This window comes from Carettochelys insculpta, chromosome 4 (assembly GCF_033958435.1).
Source record: "Carettochelys insculpta isolate YL-2023 chromosome 4, ASM3395843v1, whole genome shotgun sequence".
Taxonomy (NCBI): Eukaryota; Metazoa; Chordata; order Testudines; family Carettochelyidae; genus Carettochelys; species Carettochelys insculpta.
Genome location: NC_134140.1, coordinates 51466198 through 51487691, shown reverse-complemented (window position 1 = coordinate 51487691; position 21494 = coordinate 51466198). Strand labels below are relative to the sequence as shown.

The following is a 21494-nucleotide window of genomic DNA, read 5'->3' as shown; positions in this document are numbered from 1 at the left end:
GTGAAGGGAAATCCCAACCTGCAGGAGACCATTTGTGCCAGGAGGCAGCTGAAATACTGTTTCCTGCCCTGCAAGGGGCGGCAGGGAGCCCACTTCACACTCTGCAGGAGGGCGTGGATGTGGGTGTTGGAGCATGGATCCTGTTTAAATGCCATATTCTGTCTCTAATTGGCTGGCAGGGAGGGGAGCCTCCGCTCTGGAGCCACCTCCTCCCCTGTGACTGAATCTAGTAGCCACTGAAATTTTCAGCCATTACTCAGTTACTCAACATCTCGAGCGTGGCACAACCTGCCGAAGACAGTGTTTCCTGTGATGCATTTGAAACATTAACGCGTTCGATCCTTGTTTAGCTTGTTGTATGCACTGATATGTTGCAAACCTCTCTGGTAAGACCGTAACCACAGTAAATGTAAGTAAATGTAATGTTTACGAGAAATCAATTCAGCTGAAAAGAGTGGGTGTGTCATGGAATTATTTGTCTCATTGAAGTGTACCGTGTTGCTGGAAAGGTTCGGAACCACTGGTGTAGACATACCCCAACAGGATTTGGACTGAGGCATCCAGATGTAAACAGCTAATAAACTAGCCTATTGATGCTCCTAATTACACAATTACTTTAAATCAGGCCCACTGATGGGGGAGGGCAAAGGAGAGAGTTGCCCCCGGATCCAGCATTTCAAAGAGGCCCAGAGTGCTGGCCGCCACTGCTTCTACTTTCATCTCACTGAAACCCACTCCCCACAGTTCTTCTACATGTGGCTGAGGGAGGGTGTGGGGGAATCCGATGGATGATTGCCCTGGGCCCTGCCCCTTCTGGGCCCCCTCCCCCCCAGGCCTGCAGTGGTGGTTGGCACTGCTGCTTTAAATAAACCATGAATAGAAACAAAAATTCAAGAGGGGGATCTTCCAAGACAGATTCACTCATGTAATAGCTTCTCCTTCCCTCTCCCTTACTCTTACCCGCCATCTGCGTCTGTAGCTCTTCTCAGGTTCCATGATGGTGGGAGGCAGATTCCTTTGGAGAAATTCAGGCACATGCCTTTACAATCACGAGACTGCCCTGTATACAACATACAACTCTACTCAGAGAAGTTAGTCTCTTTTGTACGACTGTGTCAAAAGGGGGCGTATAGTACTATTGCCGCGCTGCTTCTGACTGATGGAAGGCTGTGGGGGAGAGAGTAGTTCTGATCTAGCGAAGCCACAGAGGAGCCCTGCTGCTCCAGCTATAGTCCATGCAATGTTTATGACTGACTTTGCTCACCCGTGCCCCAAGTTATTCAAACTGTGCAAAACTTTTGCCTTCAACTTCAAGTCCACATCGACTTCTCTTTGGGTGTGGAGTTGGCCAAATACAGTATTGCTAAAAGAAATAACACTCGGTAAAAATTTCTAAATTAATTTGCCTCATCAATGCTTATGCCTAGGCTGGCCAGCCAGCCCGTTTAAATGGGCTATTCCATATCTAAGCCCTACTGCAGGTGACTTGACTTGTCCTTAAAAACTGACAAAATGTCTCATGTTTTTTGTGTCTCTCTGTTCCTCCCACCCCCCAGCCATCCCCCTGAGCAGTACTGATGGATGCTGCTGCTGGCCAGATTGCTATTCACCAGGCACCTGCCCTTCAGTAGTGAATGGGGGTCCCAGTGACCGTAGGGGTGGGTGTGAGGCTGGTGGCAGGTCAAAGTCACAGTGCACAAGGCTCAGCACCCCCCTGGGGCTGCCTCACACCACTGGGTGCTGCCTCCAACCCATTTCTTGACAGCATTGGCTATGCACCACGGTGGCTAGTAAGTGCAGGCAGGTACAAGGTGGCAGCTGGTTACATGGTGCCTCTGCTGCCCATCCACTAGCCTATTACATGCTCCTGCGCTCGCTGTCCTCTCCCTGCCTTTGCCCCTTCACGGACCCCCAGCCCACACCTGGGGCCCAGGACTGTGCAGAGAACCACCCCTGGTCAGAGCTCTGTGTGTACCAACAGCCCAGCCGGCAGGTTCCTTCTTTCCCCCTCACTGTCCCTGGCTGGGCTAGGCCCCCGGGAAAGCTGAACATGCTCCAGCCTGGGGCGCTGGCCAGGAGAAGGCGAGCCCTGCCTGTGCCAGAGCCGTGCACAGCACTGGCACAGGGAGACCTCTCCACCCCTCACCTAAGTTCTGGAGTGGTGGGAGGGAAGCACTTTCCAGTCTGTTTGTGCCCCAACCTGACATGCTCCACAGCATAGGCAATGCATAGGGAGTGCCCAGCTCCCTCCTCCCCTCACTTACAATCAGCACTGCGCTGCTTCCAGGAAGTGCGGGGCCCTCCCCTGGAGTGGCGCTACGTGAGAGCAGCAAAAGCCTCCTAGCCTGTGCTACTCCTAGGCTGTGCCATTCTGGGGGGACTACCCATCACGCGCTAGAAGGGGTGGGAAGAGCAGGGGTAGGAGCAGAAGGGGCAGGGTGGGGCAGAGTCATGTGGCCAATGCTGCCCCCACCTACCTCACGATGACCACACTGGTCACCTCTGATTCACTGTTTCCCCTGGACAAGGGCTTAGCACCCTCTGAACCTTCCCACCCCACCCAAGGTCCTGCTGAGTCACCTCTGCGGCCCTCTTTGTTGAAGCCCCTGGAGTCAGGTTCCCTGGCCTGCTGCTTACTGCATCTTCTTATCCCCCTTCTGCCTATGTTGTAGCCAAGGGACAGGAGGCAGCAGGGTTGTGTTAGCTGCCTTTAGATACTGCAAAGCAGGCAGGGACAAGCTGTTTCCAGCCACTGGGATAGGGTGTGTGAGGGAAGGATGAGCTCTCCAAAGACATGGGCTGTGCCATCCCTTTAACCACATTTTTTTCCGTACTGCTGGAATTAACACCTGTCTCTTCCCTCCTGTACAGTGCTCAAAGGCCGGTGCTGGCCACACTGTGGTGTGAAGCCCAAAATCACTAGGGAGGAGAACATAACCCTATGTGAACTACTCCTCCCCCCACAACATGTTGCCTCAGGAAGACAGCGCCAGGTACCAGAACAGGCAAGTTCAACCTAGGTGCCCAGCCAGGCAGGAAAGTTTGGTTGGTTGGTCACCTCCCCATCCTTCCATATGACAGAGACATCTGGGAGCGTGTGTGTAACCTCTTTTTATGTGAGCCCTAAAGCCTTAAAGATTGGTCAACTTGATGTTAAATTTGAACATTTGCACTGCATATCTGTGACTGACTGCTGTTGAACTCACTTAAATACAAATATTTTGACCAGGATTCCTGTATTCATAAAGGTCAAGAAAAAAAAAGATTCACAGAAATCGAATTTTTTTAGTATAGGAAAATATCTGGCTTGCTCATTCGTTCAGGGAAATGAACCAATATTGTGTGACTCACCTGACAAACTACAACCAAGAAACACAACGCAAAGAGTGGATATCAAATATCCACAAATCTATTCACAGTAGCAATACGTTTTAAAAAGAGATAAAAGAACATATTCAAAAAAAGAATTTGTTCAAAGAAATCAGTCTGTTCATAGATATTCCATGAGCAAAAAGGAGAATAATTCCATCATAATAAAATGATTTGTTTTGAATTATTTGCACAGTTCTATTGGTTGACACACTTGCAAACCTCAGCTCACACTTACAGCAGCAAATCTGAGCCTCCCTCCTCCCCCTTGGGCTACGTCTACACTACAGAGATCCTTCAAAAGAACTTCCTTCAAAAAAGTGTGTCCGCACACAAAAAAGAGGATCAAAAGAGTGATCTGCTCTTTCGAAAGGCAGCATCCACAGTCCATCACTCTTTCAAAAGAATGGATGGACCATGGATCAAAAAAAATCAGGCCCCATGAGGACTGCTCTTTTATGGAGCATTTACACATGTTCTTTCAAAAGAAGCTTTCAAAAGGGGGCGCTCTTCCTGATATGGGAAAGGAAGAGCGATTTCAAAAGGAGTGCTTTCTTCTTTCAATTTACATGTGAAAGGACACTTTTAGGGCATAGATGCTCCCCTGGATCTTTCGAAAGAGCCCCCTTCTTTCAAAAATATCTTTTTGGTGTTCCAGACGCCAGGGAATCCTGGACCCAGATTTTGGATCCTTTCTTCTAATTGCAGCTGGTTTTATCAAGACGTCCTGAGCAAACCTGAAGGAATTGTCCAGAAATTCCCATTGAGCTAAAGGAGGGAGGACAACCCCTTGACTGGGGTCAAAAAGATTTCTTTGGGGGATGGAAAAATGACTGAAGTTTCTCTTTGTAGACACAAGCCTGTCAGATGGACTGTGCAGGGGCAGGGGCACTTCCAGCTCCCGTGAACCAAATTACAGCATTCATGTTTACAAATTGCTGTCTGCATTGTCCGCAGAGCCTTAGCAAAGATTTTGCACTGTAATATACTTTAATTGCAGAATCCCCAAGATCACCTCAGTGCATCAGTAAACGGAACAGGGCAGAGGTCATACCTTTGTTTATGAAGTTTGCACAGTACCACGTTCAATAAATAATAAAATCAATCTAAGAATAATAAGTGAACAGCACCTGTGTTATTTCCTACTAAAGAGTGGCCCTCACTTGTTTTAAACACAGTCCAAATGTGATTATAAGTATTTTCCCTGGCGTTCTCTCCTTTCTTCCCCAATGTTACTGGGAACAGCAGGAGCCAGTTTGATCATGTGCAGGGCCAACAAGCAGTAATTCAGGATGTGAAAGGGGTTCATCAGTCAGGGTTTGTTGAGGGAGAAGGTTTACTGTAGAGCCTGCAATGCTCAGCAGTATTGACGGCTAGTGGCATCATCTCTTTTGTGATAACAGACACAGTGATAAAAAGAAACCGAGCTATTCCCACTTCTTTTCTTGTCTTCGTCGTCCCAAAGCGGCTTTGCTGCTTTCTTCTCTTCTTAAAAGACTAACAAAAAAGTAAATTTAGTTCAAAGAACAAAAAGCTGTGGGTTCTGTTTCAAAGTAAGTGAGGAAACCTGACTATGCTAGTGGGAATGGGCAAAAATGCCCAATTTGTAGCAAAGCTGAAAAGTTAATTAAATTTTAAATGCATTTGATCTTGGTAGGCTCTTAGTCCCTCTAAACCAGGCACAGAGCAGTATCCTATTTTTAAAATTATTCATGATTTCAGTTATTTAATATATTTCCAGTCACTTACCTTTGCTTTGATTTATAACTATGAATAATGCACTACATAACAACTTATTCACTAGCACATAAAACTTTTAGATCGTTATACTACTTATATTACTTTAATGTGCTTATTTCTTTGTTACAATTTCAAACATTGTATATTAAATGCAGAAAAACAGTCATATAATGTTGCAGTGCTGAAATCAGACAAAGTCAAAAAGATGCCTAACTTAAGGTCCCACTAGCAATGTAATTCAGTCACACTGAACCCACTCTATGTTTTATGGAAGTGATTCTCAAATATGGACACATACGCCCCTGGCGGGTATTCAAGGAGTACATAAATTCAGCTAGATATTTGCCTCATTTTAAAACAGGTGACATAAGAAGTAGCAAAATATAAACAAATTAAAATTTCACAATGATTTGTTTATACTGCACTGTATCCTCTACACTGAAAGGTAAGTACTACATATCTATTCCAGTTGATTTATTTCACATGTATACAGCAAAAATGAGAAAGTCAGCAACTTCTCCGTAAATAATGTGGCCTACTACCTTTGAGGTGAAATAGGGGGTACACAAGACAAATCAGATTCTTGAAAGTAGTACAGTAGTCAGGAAAGGTTGAGAGCCAATGGTTTATAGCACACACCTTACTACATGCACATATGTATAGAGATATACATTTAACTAGCAATACAAGTATACTCATCCCTCCTTTAATGAGTACTTTACTTATGAGCACTTGCTAAAATGAGGAACATATATACCTACCTTTATTCACTATGTGATCAAATCTCCCCCCGCTCATATGAGCGGGGTCCCTGGCCGGGAGGGGGGGTGGGGTGCGGGGAGAACCACAGCTAGAGCCTTCTCTCCCCCTTCCTTCAGGCATGCAGCTGTGTGACAGCCCTTTGGCTGGGGGAAGAGAGGGAGAAGGCTCTTAGCCTGGTTCCCTCCCCTACAATGGTGGGAATGTGAAACTGACCAGCCATGAGCTGATCAGTTTCCTGTCCCCCTAAGCCATGGGGAGACTGGAGCCAGCCTGCCCCTGGTTCCCAGCTGCTGCCACTGGGAGCTAGGAAACTGACCAGCCCTGGTGGTTCCTGGCTCCAATCCCCTTGCAGGAAAATTTGAATTATGCAGGGGTTGCAGGAACAACCCCTGGGTAACTCAAGGGTTTACTGTACTAGATTCCACCCCCCGCAGACCTCACCCTCGGCCAGGTTTAAACCACCCTCCACAGTCCCAAACTGCCTCCAGCCTTAAAACACCCCAGCAGCCTCAAACCACCCCCAGCATTAGACTCTCCCTGCAGCCCCAAACTTCCCCCGGCTTAGAACCCCCTCACTGCATCCCTCAACAGCCCCAGCCTTAAACACTCCTCCTCCTCCCACAGCCTCTTCACTGGGGCTGCTAGGCTGGGTGGCTCCCCCAGCCCTCCTGCTCCCAGCAATTAACTCAAGTGTTAAGGTTTCAGCACCTAGGCATAAGGTAATTGGTATCTCTAGTGATAGAGACAGCTGCCATCTCCAGCAGTTATTGCTATTGATAGATATCTGCTTGAGGCAACAGTATTAAGAAACTGCAAATGGCTTCTTTAACAGCCACATGCAGCTGGGAACTGCCCAGCTGGTGACCTTTAACAAATCTAATGGGATCCATGTTGGGTCCTGACTCATAGGGTGGAAATCCCTGCTCTACATACATATACTACATTCTATTTCTGGTGCCAAACTATTCAAATACATCAGAGAAGAACCTAAACTCAACTGGTTTATGCCAAGTTACAAGCCCTTGGAATGAACTGGAGACTTTTACATTTATTTTAATGGGAATTTAGTGTTCCTCTTACGAGTTTTCACCTATGAGCAGAAATTTGGGAACCAATTTTGCTCATATAGCGAGGGATGAGTGTGCAATGATAAAGATCCAGGTTTGTACAATGAAGCTGTCTGTTACTACACCAAGTCACCAAACCAGCAGACAAGGAGGGAGTAGGTGCCACTTTGTTCCTCAGCCATGAAGACTATATTAATAAGACTGATGACTCTGCGACACTAGCTACTATAAAGAACATAGAGAGATGCCCACACCTCCATTTACAGAGGAATTTAAAGATGCCATCTCATCCTTCCCCAAACAACTCCAAGAAAAAACTGCAAACTCATCCCACACACTCTCCACCCCCGCCCCCTGTCCTCCTACATGCTTCTCAAGCTACTCAGAAAAGGGAACGCAGGTAGACCCATTATATCTGGCCACAAAAACTCTCATGCAATGTTTATACTAGCAAGCTCTTTTGGAAAAACAGGCCCCTTTTTGAAAGAACACACGGAGCGTCCACACACAAAATGCGCTCTTTTGATCCGAAATTGAAAGAACATGGCTCTTCTTCCAGAAGCTGTCTCTATTCCCAGATCAGGAAGAGCACCTCCTTTCAAAAGTTTATTTTTGGTGGGGGGGGGGGGGGAGGGAGGGAGGGAGCATGTAGATGCTCTACAGGCCCTTTTTTCAAAGGAGCAGTCCTCATGGTGCCGGATTTTTCTATCCCTGGCCCATTCTTTTGAAAGAGCAGGGGCTGCATGGACACTCTCAATAGAAAGAGCAGATACAATCTTTTGAAAGTTGTTTTTGGAGCATCTCTTCTGAAAGAGCTTCTTTCCAAAGATCACTGTAGTGCAGATATAGCCTTACGGAAGAAATATCAGGACTCACAGAAACTATCTTCAAGCCATTCACCATACAAAAGCCCAGGAGGCAGTGGATTTCTTCCACAAACTTTGCAACACTAACAACTTCTCTCAGAACACCATTTTCATCATTATGGCTGTTGCTTTCCTATACACCAATATCACTCACAATGACAGCATAAATGCCTGCATCATATATTTACAAGATAATGGACGATCCTCATATATCCACCTCAAACATCCAGTTCACCCTCACCCATAACAATTTTACCCTCAATAACAAATGCTTTATGTCCAAACCATGGCAACAGCCCTAGGCATTAGGAAAACGCCACAACATTTTAATCTTTTCACAGACCACTTTGAAGACTTTCTGGGCAAACACATCACGAAACCAATGATACACCTGAGGCCTTAAGTGGTAGTTTCACCCTCTGGACAAATAACTTACACTCCCTTACAGATTTCAACACAACTTAAACAACCACCTCTCATCCATTAGCCTCTCTACGGAACATTGTACACTAGCATCAACTTCAACAATGGGACCCAACAGATAATATACACAAAACCCATAGATTACCATATCTACCACCCCAAACACACTAGTAAATCTGTTATCTACAACCAAGCACTCAGATGGAAAAGTCCAGGATATAAAACTTGGAAAACTCAAAATTGCCTTCAAACAAGGACACTCTACCAGAGAAGTAGGTCACACCATGGAATAGGCCACCCAAACACCTTGAGAAACCTGCTTCAAAATAGAAATAACCCCACCACAGACACACCCAACCACATACCCCTAGCTGTCACTGACCACCCACACTGGAACCCAAACAGGGTATCCAAAGACTACCCATATTTGATGGGGAAAAATATCTTTCCTGGACTTCCCTCCTCCGGCCCTCAAACAACCCTCACAGTCTTTCCAAGCTTGTTGTCAGAAGCAGGCTCCCAACAGTTTACGGCACAAAACCTAAAGTAATACCAGACCCTGCCCGGACAAATAAGTGCAAAAGCGTAAGGTACTCACCTTGCACAGTAACTGAACTTCTTCAAGACGTGTCCCTGTGGGGGCTCAACTCCACGTGATGGTCCATTCCTGTGCCTTCCCTATGAGATTTTGCAGCAGTTCCTGTACGGGTCGCTCACGTACATGGCCTGCCTCCCATGCCAGTGGTGTCTCAAATATTGTGTGCATGACTCAGAGCTCTCAGTTTCTTCTCTACCACCAACTGTGATTCAAACTCCAAATGAGAAGGGAGGAGGACATGTATTGGGACATCCATAGGAGGACACATCTTGAAGAGCCTCAGTTACTGCACACGGCAAGTAAACTTCTCTTCTTCCAGTGCTGTCTCTGTGCATGATCCATTGCAGGTGACTGTAGAGCAGTGCCCTCTTAGGAAGGCAAGGGATTCAGAGTTCCTAAAACAGCTGTGGGCAATATTGCTGATCACCTGCTGTATGACCTTGTGTGATCACATAATGTTTGGCAAAACTGTGCTCAAAGGCCCAGGTGGCTGCTTTGCATGTGCCCGTAGGTCGGTATTGTTTAGGAAAGTCACAGATGTCAAAATGGAGCTAGTGGAATGTGTCTTGATTATTATTTGTGGCTGTATGTGTTTCAGCTAGCAACATATGCACATGCACCCCGCTATCCAGTTAGAAAGTTTTTGTGAAGATATGGATTTACCCTTAGGGTGTTCAGCAACTAATACAAATACTTTTGATGAAGCTTTGAATCTTTTGGTTCTGTCCAGATAAAAAGCTATCACTCTAATGTTCAGGGTGCATCTCATGACTTTGAAGGCACTCCCCCATGGTTTGGGGGAAAAAATTGGAAGCTGTATGGATTGATTAAGGAAGGAAGTGTGTATTTTGGGAAGGAATTTAAGGTGTGCTCATAAGGTAAATATCTTTAAAAAAAAAGAGTTGTTATATGGTGGGTCTTCCATGAACACCCCAGTTTCTCCCACGTCTCACTGATATACTAGTTGTGAGGAATGACATTCTCATGGACAAATGTAATCAGGAGCAGATTGCTAATGGTTCAAAAGGCTGCCAAGTTAAGGCTCTATGGACTACATTTAGACCCCCAAAATCGTGGTGGTACATCTGGGTGAAGAGTTTGAATACCTCTAATGAAAAGTCTGATGACAGGGTGAGCAAAAATCGTTCTGTATTGTCTCATATTTGATTAAAGACAGTAATAGCTGCTAGGTGCACTTTCATACACAGCTGATGGGTGGGCCTGATTGTTTTAATTCTTTGAGATAACTGAGGGTTAGTGGGAAAGGTACTGAAGTTGCTTCAATGTGTTTAGCAGTACAACATGTAGTAAATCTCTTCCCTTTATTTAGAATATGCATGTGGAGTCTTCCCTGCTAAGTAGCAGCACTCTCTGGACTGCTTCAGAACAGGCTAGCTCATTACAGAGCCCCAGAAAAACCACTCTTTGAGCTGTAGCATCTCTTTGTTCACTTGTTGCATCTGGCCCTGTTGTTGCATCAATGGGCTTTTGCGGAGAGGACACGTGATTTGAGAGAGCATCAGCATCTGTATGATGTATAGGTATCATGGCTACCTGAGTTATCAGGGGACTGTTAGGATTACTTTGGCCTTATTGACCTGAATTTTCTCTTTCACCCTGTGTAGCAAAGGTATGGGTGAGAATACCTAACATAGGTTTGTGTTCCAGCTGATCAGAAATACATCCCCCACGGATTGCTCTTCCAGGCTTGCTCTGGAGCAGCATTTTAGTCACTTGCTGTTGCAGGCCATTGCAAAGAGGTCATATGTGAGAACCCCACTTGCAGCACTGCATCACTGATTTCCCTTTCATGGTCTTGTTGGAAGTGTCTGCTGAGCTCATCTCTTGAATGAGCTTTCAGAGGAAAATGTTAAAAGACAACAGCATCATATCACCTGTAGAGGAACAGATTTCACAAAGCGCATTTGTAGTCCCCATCTCGCAAATTTAAGTTATGGGAAAAACATGCCCCATGATGATGGAAATCAACCAGAAATTGACCTAAAATTCTACTAGCAGAGAACGTAGGCAATGCTGATGCCATTGTCATTTCTTTGCCGGCCTCTGCCTCTACTTATGACATTTGTATCCCTGTATTCTCTGCAGCAATTTGTTTTCTCCTACCCATCACTGCTGATATATATGGACACAGAACACTGTCTTTAAATTTTTGGTTAATAACTTTTTTCCCCTTATTATTGAATTTATAATGAAAAAAATCTGGCTGTGTGACAGCCCTAAAGACTGCAGCTATCAACAGAACAGGCAGATCACACGCAGCAATGAGACAAGCTTCCACCAGACTTCCCACTGGCAGCCTTCAACCCTGAGCTGGAAGTACCCCCTTGAGGGAAGAGAGAGTACTGCACAGTCTCCGTGCCCAGCTAGTTCAGGTGCTAAACTAGAGTGCCCCCCGCAAGGATGGTGATCCGATTATGTCTGTCCTTGAGTTTTACTAATCCATGAAAGTAGGTTTGAGTTAGTTTGCTTTAACCCTGGACTTCCTTTTTCCCCACACACCTACACGTGGTATCAATGATTGACGTTTGCAAGAAATTAAACACTTAGATTCTACAGTGATGGCCACAGTGTAAGAATATGGATAGAATGGCACACACCAATCTTATCATGCGGTGTACCACTTACCATCATTCAGTGCAACGAAATTCTGTTTTGCTAAAACAGGGACAACGTTCATTACATCTGCAATGCCTCGTACAGCTACACCTTAAAACATTTGACAAATACATGCATGGTATTACCTCAGACAACTGTTTGTGTCTTCATCTGAAGAGAGGGTGCCATTGCATACGTTCCCAAAAGACTGGCTGGGTTTCAGTTTGGCTTCCTCAGAGTCTGGTGTTGTCTCTCTCTTTTTCCTTTTACCAAAAAGCTTCTTGAAAGGCTGGAATTTGCCTGCCTTTTTCTTGTCTGCAGATCACAAGATAAACATATATGGTAGTTTATCAATGCTGCACTTTGATGCATGCTAAAAATCACAACACAGCTAGTGCTTGCAAAGGAAAAATGAGGTCAAAGAGCAATTTGCAGCCTAAGCAAATCTCGTGGTTGGAATTTAAATGCATGGCTGCAACTCACTGTCAAAGCCCAATACTGACAGAGCAAAACAAAGAATATTAAAACACCTGCTCTCTGGATTAAAGATTCATGCTCAGGTGTCAGTGTAGTTAAACATTTAGACTGGGGGAAAAAGATAATTTACAAGAGACTGAATGAAAAAGTAAGACAAGGAGATTCATTGTTAAGTTTTGCATAGTGTTTTGGTTTTATCCTGGTCAAAAAAAAGTTCTGCTTCCAGTACCATACTGCAGAAGGTGCTAACAGCTCTGGTAGGAGTGGAAGAAACTGCAAATTACTTCATATATATTATTTATAATGTGCCATAGATGAACAAGGTGCTTTGCAGACAGACAAAGATAGGGTTAAATTCACTGAGTTACATCAAAACAAAAAGCAGTCAAGCAGCACTTTAAAGACTAGCAAAATGGTTTATTAGGTGAGCTTTCGTGGGACAGACCCACTTCTTCAGACCATAGCCAGACCAGAACAGACTCAATATTTAAGGCACAGAGAACCAAAAACAGTAAGCAAGGAGGACAAATCAGAAAAAGATAATCAAGATGAGCAAATCAGAGAGTGGAGGGGTGGGGGCGGGGGGAAGGTCAAGACTTAGATTGAGCCAAGTATGCAGACGAGCCCCTATAGTGACTCAGAAAGTTCCCATCACGATTTAAACCACGTGTTAATGTGCCGAATTTGAATATAAAAGCCAGCTCGGCTGTTTCTCTTTCCAAAACGGCGCAATAATTCCTTTTCAGTAACACACATACCTTTAGGTCATTGACAGAATGCCCCATTCCATTAAAATGTTGACTAACTGGTTTGTGGATCTGGAGTGTTTTGATATCTGTTTTGTGCCCATTGACCCTTTGTCTAAGGGAGTTAGAAGTCTGTCCAATATACAAAGCATCTGGGCATTGTTGGCACATGATGGCATATATGACGTTAGTAGAGGAGCATGAGAAAGTGCCCGTGATTCTGTGAGTAACCTGGTTAGGTCCAGTGATGGTATTTCCAGAGAAGATATGTGGACAAAGCTGGCAGCGGGCTTTGTTGCAGGGAAAGGTTCCAGGACTGGTATTCCTGGGGTATGGACTGTGGCTGTTAGTGAGGATCCTCATGAGGTTGGGAGGTTGTCTGTAGGAGAGAACAGGCATGTCACCCAGGGCCTTCTGGAGTGTGGCATCCTGATTAAGGATAGGTTGTAGGTCTTTAATAATTCGTTGCAGTGGTCTGAGTTGGGGGCTGTAGGTGATGACCAGTGGTGTTCTGTTCTTGGCTTTTTTGGGCCGATCTTGGAGTAGCTGGTCTCTGGGTATTTGTCTGGCCCTGTCAATTTGTTTTTTTTACTTCTCCTGGTGGGTAATTCAGGTTTATGAATATTTGGTAAAGTTCTTGTAGTTTTTGGTCTCTGTCAGTTGGATCAGAGCAAATGTGATTGTACCTAAGAGCTTGACTGTAAACAATGGATCTAGTCGCATGTGCAGGATGGAAACTAGAAGGGTGTAGCTAAGTATAGTGATCAGTAGGTTTTTGGTACAGTGTGGTACTGATCAGGGCATCCTTGATTACTACTGTAGTGTCCAGGAAATGTATCTCTTGCATGTTGTAATCGAGGCATAAGCTGATGGTGGGGTGTAGATTGTTAAAGTCTCTGTGGAATTCCTCTAGAGCCTCTGTACCATGGGTCCAAATCATAAAGATGTCATCAATGTATCTTAAGTAGAGGAGTGGTAATAGGGGACGAGAGCTGAGGAATTGTTGTTCCAGGTCAGCCATAAATATATCAGCATATTGGGGGGCCATGCGGGTGCCCATAGCAGTTCCACTAATCTGGAGGTATGAATTGTCCCCAAAATCTAAATAATTATGTGTGAGAACAAAGTTCCAGAGGTCAGACACCAGATTGGCTGTGGTGGCATCAGGGATGGTATTCCTGATTGCTTGTAATCCATCTTTATGTGGAATATTAGTGTACAGAGCCTCTACATCCATTGTGGCAAGGACGGCATTATCAGGAACTTTTCCGATGTTTTGTAAATTTCCTCAGGAAGTCGGTGGTATCTCAGATATAGCTGGGAGAGTTGGTGGCATAGGGTTTAAGGAGGGAGTCCACGTAACTGGATAGTCCGGTGGTAAGGGTGCCAATGCCTGAAATGATAGGGCGTCCAGGGTTTCCAGGTTTGTGGATTTTGGGAAGTAAATAGAATAATCCAGGCTGCAGCTCAGATGGTGTGTCTGAGTTAATGAGGTCCCGAGTAGCAGCAGGGAGTTCCTTCAGTAGTAGTTGTAATTTCCTTTGGAATTCCAAAGTGGGATCAGCAGAGAGAGGTCTGTAAAACGTGGTGTTAGAGAGTTGTCTGGCTGCCTCCTGTTCATAGTCTGACCTATTCAGGATGACAACAGCACCCCCTTTGTCAGCTGGTTTGATTATGATGTCTGGGTTATTTTTGAGACTCTGGACAGCATGGTGTTCAGCATAGTTCAGATTATGTCTCATTTGCCAAATGACTTCCTTTCTGAGTCACTATAGGGGCTTGTCTGCATACTTGGCTCAATCTAATTCTTGACCTTCCCCCCCACCCCTCCACTCTCTGATTTGCTCAACTTGATTATCTTTTTCTGATTTGTCCTCCTTGCTTACTGTTTTTGGTTCTCTGTGCCTTAAATATTGAGTCTGGTCTGGTCTGGCTATGGTCTGAAGAAGTGGGTTTGTCCCACGAAAGCTCACCTAATAAACCATTTTGCTAGTCTTTAAAGTGCTACTTGACTGCTTTTTGTTTTGATAGTGTATAGACTAGCACGGCTTCTCCTTTGAGTTACATCAGTGTGCATCCAGAGTGAAATCAGTTGAGATGCTCTGATTTTACTTGAGTGACATGGTTGCTGGCATGGTGGAACAAAGAAGGTATTTCAAACATTTCAAAACTATAATAGTTTAATTTTATTTATCATGACAATTTCACATTCGGCTATTTTAGAATGCACTCATTTTTGGAACTGCAGCTCTTCTAGTATTCCAGTTTGAGGAATACACTTTTCACCACTGTTTTGCCTGTGAAACACTTACATAAGCCATCCAAAATTCTCACACACAGCATCTACCCCAGTGTTTCTTAAACTATGTTCCACGGAACACTCGTGCTCTCTGAAGAACTTGCAGGTCTGATGTGAGCGTTTGGAAAAATAATTCCAAGTATATGTTGGCTGTTATTAAAACACCAGCGGCAATGTTACTTTTTCATTGCTATGATACCTGATTAAATTACTTCATTTTTGCTATATATGTTGCTGGGGTTTTTTTGGCTTGGTATTTTTTGGTCTGAAAATGTTCTTAAAAGTCAGAGGTGTTCCACATAAAAATTATTGTTTGGTGTTCTGGGGGCTCAAAAAGTTTAACAACACTGACCCACACACACACACACAAACATACACACAATGTAGCACAGTGAGTCCTCCCTCGGGAGCATCTCTCAGCAAAAAGTAGGATTTCTGTTGCAAGATACGTGTTATACACATATGGGGACAACTGATTAATAAACATGGGAACTATTATGCTGTAGCAATACTATGTTTAAAGGGTGAGTTCTCCTCCCTCTTCAGTGCATTCGCCCTCATTGCTCCAGCAGAAGTTTACCTCAAGGGACAAAATGCCAGCTCAGCTGGTTCCTATGACATACTCCTCTGCAGCCCCTCCAAGCAGAGGGTGTGCTACGGGGGCAGAGAGTGGTGTGACCAGAGTACACTGCAATCCGGCTATGCCCACCAGGCAGATGGTTTCTGGGGCCGGAGTGGACTAGAAGAACCCACAGGCAAAGGCAGAGATAAGCAAAGAATTAGATGCTGTAAGCAACTCCCCTATTAGTTGAAAGGAAGCTAACACACACACACACACGCACGCACGCACGCACGCACGCACGCCAAGCTCACAATGCATGCAGTGGAGAGAGACATTGGCCCACAACATTAAAGCCAAACAAATTTATATAACAAACAACATTCTGCTCCAGTCAGCATGTCAGCACTTTATAACACCAGTATCATTCTTCTCATTTTACAGCTAGCCCAACAGAGACACGGAGGGCTTATGTGACCTGGTCCAGGTTACAAAGTGCATCAGTGGCAGCAGCTCCAGGAATAGAACTGCTTAATTTCCAGAGCCAAATTCAACCCAGCATGACCCATAGGACTGAGGGGAAACTGTTTCAATCAGCATAACTGCATGAGTGCTAAGAGACAGCAGGAGAAAAGGAAGGGGAGGGACAGAGTAGCTCAGCCCCTCCCTGCCTTCAAATTAACCCAGTCTCTCAGCTTCTCCTTCTCTCAACCTGGATGATTCATTGTCAAACTGATGGACAATCTGTGGCAGCCCTTTGCTCTTAGGTCTGAGCAAGCTGTGTCTGCAATGTCCCTTTTCCTTCCAGCACTGACCAAAGTAATAGTCTGTAAGGCAGTGTGGTTCACTACCATTTGGGCAAGGCCTTTGTATCAGACTTATGTGTGGTTCTGTAAAACAAGACATTTGATGATTTCTTGTATAAGGGTCGGCAGGTGACACAAGTCTCCCTTTCTAAGCTGATATGACACTAAAGGGGAATCAAAAAGTTGGAAATGTGGTGGAAATAGATCTCCCAAAACTATAATGAGTCTATATCAGAGAGGAAGCCATGTTAGTCTGTATCTTTGAGAACAACAAGAAGCCCTGCGGCACCTTATAGCCTACCAGATATTTTGGAGCATAAGCTTTCGTGGGCAAAGGCCCGCTTCATCAGATGCATGAGTGTGGGTGGGGAGGGTTCAGAGGGGTATTTAAAGAGTGGGGTCCCAGTAAAAGCGAGGGCCAGAGCTGACAAGATCTATTCAGTCAGGTTTCAAAAGTCCCATTATCAGTAGCATGTATCAAAAGAGGAAAAACCAAGTCAAAACATTCCCCCTGTCTGATCTGACTTGTTTTTTCCTCTTTTCATACATACTACTGATAACGGGCCTTTTGCACCCTGACTGAACAGACCTTGTCACCTCCCTTTTTCTAGGACCCCACTCTTTAAATACCTCTTTGAACCTGCCCCCCCCACTCATGCATCTGATGAAGGGGGTCTTTGCCCACGAAAGCTTATGCTCCAAAATATCTGTTAGTCTATAAGCTGCCACAGGATTTCTTGTTGCTCTATAATGGGTCTGGTGCTTTAAGCTGAAAGTGACCTATTCTTTGTCATATTTAATGTTATAGAGAGCATGCCACAAAAGAGGATGAAGGTGGGAACCCTTGATGCTACAAGTATGTTTCAAAGACAACTGCTGAAATAGCCAAGCCAGGTATGTGCAATTTCCTTTTTTTTTTTTTATATATATTAACTATGGAATCTGGAATTACACAAATCCAATATCAAAACAGCAAATGAAAGACGCAATGGAATATTGTCCTTGCTTGGTTTACACATCCTTTTATTTCTTCTAGAACATCACTATGGATCGGTAACAACAAATTGAGGAACACTGCATTTTGGCATCTAAATCATGGAAAACTATGAGGTGAGAAGGAAACTGCTGCATAGAAATAGATTCAGGAAGGAGACCACCACATCATGCATGGTAAATGCTCCCTTTCTAGCTCATGCCAGTGCAGTAGCAAGAACAAATTAAAAACAAACAAACAATCTTTAACCTGTGATAGGGTACTTCAGTTGCACCACCATCAACAGATGCAACAGCTGAAACACAGAGATGGTTAAACTGCAGCTGGATACAGCTTCTGGCATGCTAAAATGGAGCACATGATAACCTTCCTTTAAATTAGAAAGATGGGGCCCACAGACACATCCGACCACACTATATTTTATCTTAATTCAGTACATTTGAAAGTTGCAATCTGTACCAGCGGCACCTCCTTGATAAAGCTGAAGGCAGCAGAAATCTCTTGTATTTTACGCAAATAGGTTCTGGCCCTTGGACTGCTGGCAAATGACCAAATCACACTATCAGTTTGTCAAAGTAGGGACACCCTTTTCCTAACAAATGTAGTAGCGGGCAACTCCTCTAGCAAACAAACGCAAAGTAAGAGTTGCAATTAACTGATAAATGTCAATGGAAATCATGACAATATATTTTCTATCGTGTGAACAAATTCTTATTCTTTGAACACATGGCACAAAACATCCAACTCAACTATGGATCAAATAAATATATAAGGATTTAGATGCGACACTTAAAGAGTAAAAGACTCTTAAGTTGCTTGAATAGAGAAAGTAAAAGAAGACGAAGCCAACACCGACGTTATTAAACCAGGCAGGCACTTCTGAAACAAACAAACAAACAAAGACAGCTTCACATAATACACAGTCAGGTCCAGTAATGCACTGCATGGAGGCCCTCAGTTATTGTAGTGCTTAGGGTGGTGTAAGAACTATACAGACCAACACAGAATAGCATTTTTAGAAAGGCAGGAAGCAAATGAAGGTGACAAATGTTGAGGGCTGCGTTGAAGAGAAGGGATACAGGGAAATCAGAAAGAATAACAAAATGATTTATTATTAAAAGGGGAGCACTGAAAGCATCCATAGAATGAAATCCTAGAGCAACTGAAGTTAGTGGTAAAAGTGCCATAGGACCAGGATTTCGAGCCTGATTTTCAACTAGGTAAGCAGCAGGTGATAGTTTGTGAAGATTGCACAAAACTCGTCTACATTCTTGTTCACTCTCCAGGTTGTAGTAGCTTGTCCATTAACACCTGCATTCCTACAGCAGCTGTACAGACTCAAAATATGAGTATATTCTAGTTTAAATTGTGTACTGTGTTCATTTACCTTTTATATATGGGTACGAGGCATTAGACAGACAGAGACAAAGTGACTTCTGACAGTTGAACATCCAAGGACAATCTTTGTGCCATGTCAGTGAATTTAATTCTCAAAAAACAAACCAGACAGGCAACCCCTAAAGCTTTAGTTTTCCTGACAACATAGACAGAACATAAGCAGCAGTGCAAATGTCTGCACACTATTCACAAGCATTTATCACTGTTTGTACCTCAACAGTGATTACAAACTGTTAAGAGTGAAGTCCCTTGTGCCAAGTATTGCACAAAAACATAAGAGACAGGCTCTGCCCAAAGAGCTTAGTATAAATAGAACAGGCAAGGGAAACAGGTACATACCAAGTAAAGTGACTTTGCCAAGATCACCCAAATGGTCAGTGGCAGAACCGGGAATAGCATATAGGTCCCCTCTCTTCCATTACAGGTCTCTATTTATTAGGCCTTTTGTGATAGAGCTGTGGCCTCCACGTCAAGGCCTAAGTGCACTATGTTTATTGATCATATGGGTGAGTGATTATGTATAAAGGGCTGGTGTGTCTTTCATAAAATTTACTCAGATATACATGGGCGTAAGTAAGAAAGTAATGGTATCAGATTACAAATGGTGGATGCATGTTTTTCTCTAATGTTTAGGAACAAGTCTATGAATGGCTGGCCTGCATTAGTGTTCATTGTATATTTATACCAATTTTTATGTGGCAATTACTGAAATGAAATCTGCTTGTACATGACCCTGCTGGATGAAGAAATTTGGGTTTCAGGTAGTAGAGGGGAAAAAAAAATCAAGATTTAAAATGGAACCCATTAGTGGAACAGAAGTCGGATACTGAAGTATTTAACTGCTTATTTCTGTGGCTTTTATTACTTGTATCGGTGACAGAGCCAAACAACCTCAGCTCTAAAGCAATGAAATTTTTATAGTACATATCAGTGTTGATAGAGGTCTATGCTGTTAACTAGTAACACTGATATGTATTGCCCGCTGTATGCATTCCCCACGGAAACTCCAGGTCTCCTCGATACCCTCAATGACTCCCTTTGCCTTCTCCTTTCCCACCGTCTTCTCCCAAAGGCCCCAGACCAAGCTTCTTTCACTTAAAACCTAGATTGCATCCATAATCCACCATGGCCTCCTCTTCAACACCACCGTCCCTGAGTATCTCCAAACTTTGCTGATTATTGTTGACAGATCTACACGTGAGTACGTGTCAGTGCACAAAAGCTGAATGTGCTAGGGGAGTAGTGGTCTCCGTGAGAACGAATGGAGGTGACATGGAGGACAAAGAACAGCAGAAGTAGGATGGGGTTTGTGCTGATGAATATTCTACGGTTTAGCAGCGTGAAGCGCTTGTGCTTCTTTTCATTCATCAGAGACTGGACCCCCCTGTGATGTTAAACCTATTTCTGTCATCTCCCCCCGCTCATCCATTTCCTCCACGTACTGTCTAAAGAACTACTACGGGAATGATTGTGGGGGAGAAAAGTCCAAATACAAAGGAAGGTGTAAACACCAATGATAATGAGGAATTTTTATGTTAGAACAAAAGAAATAATGGGATGAAATACTAAAAGGGGACATTTAGATTTGACATCATGAATAATTTCCAGCCAATAAAGTTCAGATCTCAATTGTCTGAGAAATTTAAAACAAGATAGACAAAATGGTAATAAGTATAGGGAGCGATTCTGTGTTGGGAAGAAGCCAACCTTTATGACAAAACTGAGAAACATTCAAACGAAGGAAGCCATGTAGGCGCTGAGGCGTCAAGAGACAGTAAATCATTCTTTGTTTTCTTGATGTAAGTGTCAATAACACAGTCAAGACAAATCTATTGCCTGTAGATTCTACACTACTTGCAAGGAAACAGATGCCTTGGCAGAGGACACTGTTCTGCGTGATTCTTCCTTCCAGAGGTTGTGTATGCTGCTCTACACACAGCTGACAGTCACTCGTTAGGATAAAATAAATGAGTCAGCATCATAAACTTAAAGACGTCTGTTCAAGGTTTCAGAGTCCAGACACCATGAAAAGTTATTTCCTGTCTGGTTCAAGTGAGAGATTATTTCAAGACTTCTATTTACAGAAGCAGGAAGTTACAGAAAAAGTAAAACCTATTTGCATAAGTAGCTGTTATTCAGACTAAGTCACAAAGTGTTAACCCTTCGAATGCTAAGAACAGATACAGTCATCCTAGTTACATTTACCGAGGGACTGTGGCCGGCTAAGACCTGCTCCAGTCTCTCTCCTATGCTCTTCTCCCACCTTGCTCCCTCCTTCTTCCTCCACCTATAAATGAAATCTCTTCTGCCCACCTCTCTATTATCCACCCCTATAACTTCCAAAGCGAAGCAGAGTAAGCACCCCCTTCAGTAACTGGCCAGAAAAACTCTCAGCCCCCAGTTCCCCACCTTCCTAATCTATCATACTGCCAAGCTCCACCCTGCGTCTTCCTTGCTCTGCTGCCCCTTTTCCCTTTCTAGTCAACAAAGGGTTCAAGCACTAGCTAAGGATGGAAAGCAAAGCTCAGACCAGAGATAAGGGGGATTTCCCAGAAAGAGAGATGCAGGTTTGGACTGGAGCCTTCCAATTGTCCAAAACTGTTCCATGTTACAGCAGCCAGGAATCCTCCCTCCTCCACAGCTTAATGCTCAAACCCATGGAAAATGGCCAATCCTCAAGGGATTAAACACCTGGAAATGTCTTGAGCATAGCGACAACAGCAGCTAAAAGTAATCAAAAGGTGTGTCTTCAATACAAAATATTACTCAAGTGA

General features: G+C 44.0%; 1 protein-coding gene across 1 annotated transcript in view; it reads right to left on the bottom strand.

The window, feature by feature from the left end:
* The window catches only part of CRACD (capping protein inhibiting regulator of actin dynamics), a 101149-nt gene that overhangs the window by 50267 nt on the left and 29388 nt on the right, over positions 1–21494 (bottom strand). Inside the window, exon 3 of the mRNA XM_074992807.1 lies at positions 11588–11756. Coding sequence (XP_074848908.1) covers positions 11588–11756 — 169 coding nt within the window. The remainder of the gene's footprint in view (positions 1–11587; positions 11757–21494) is intronic.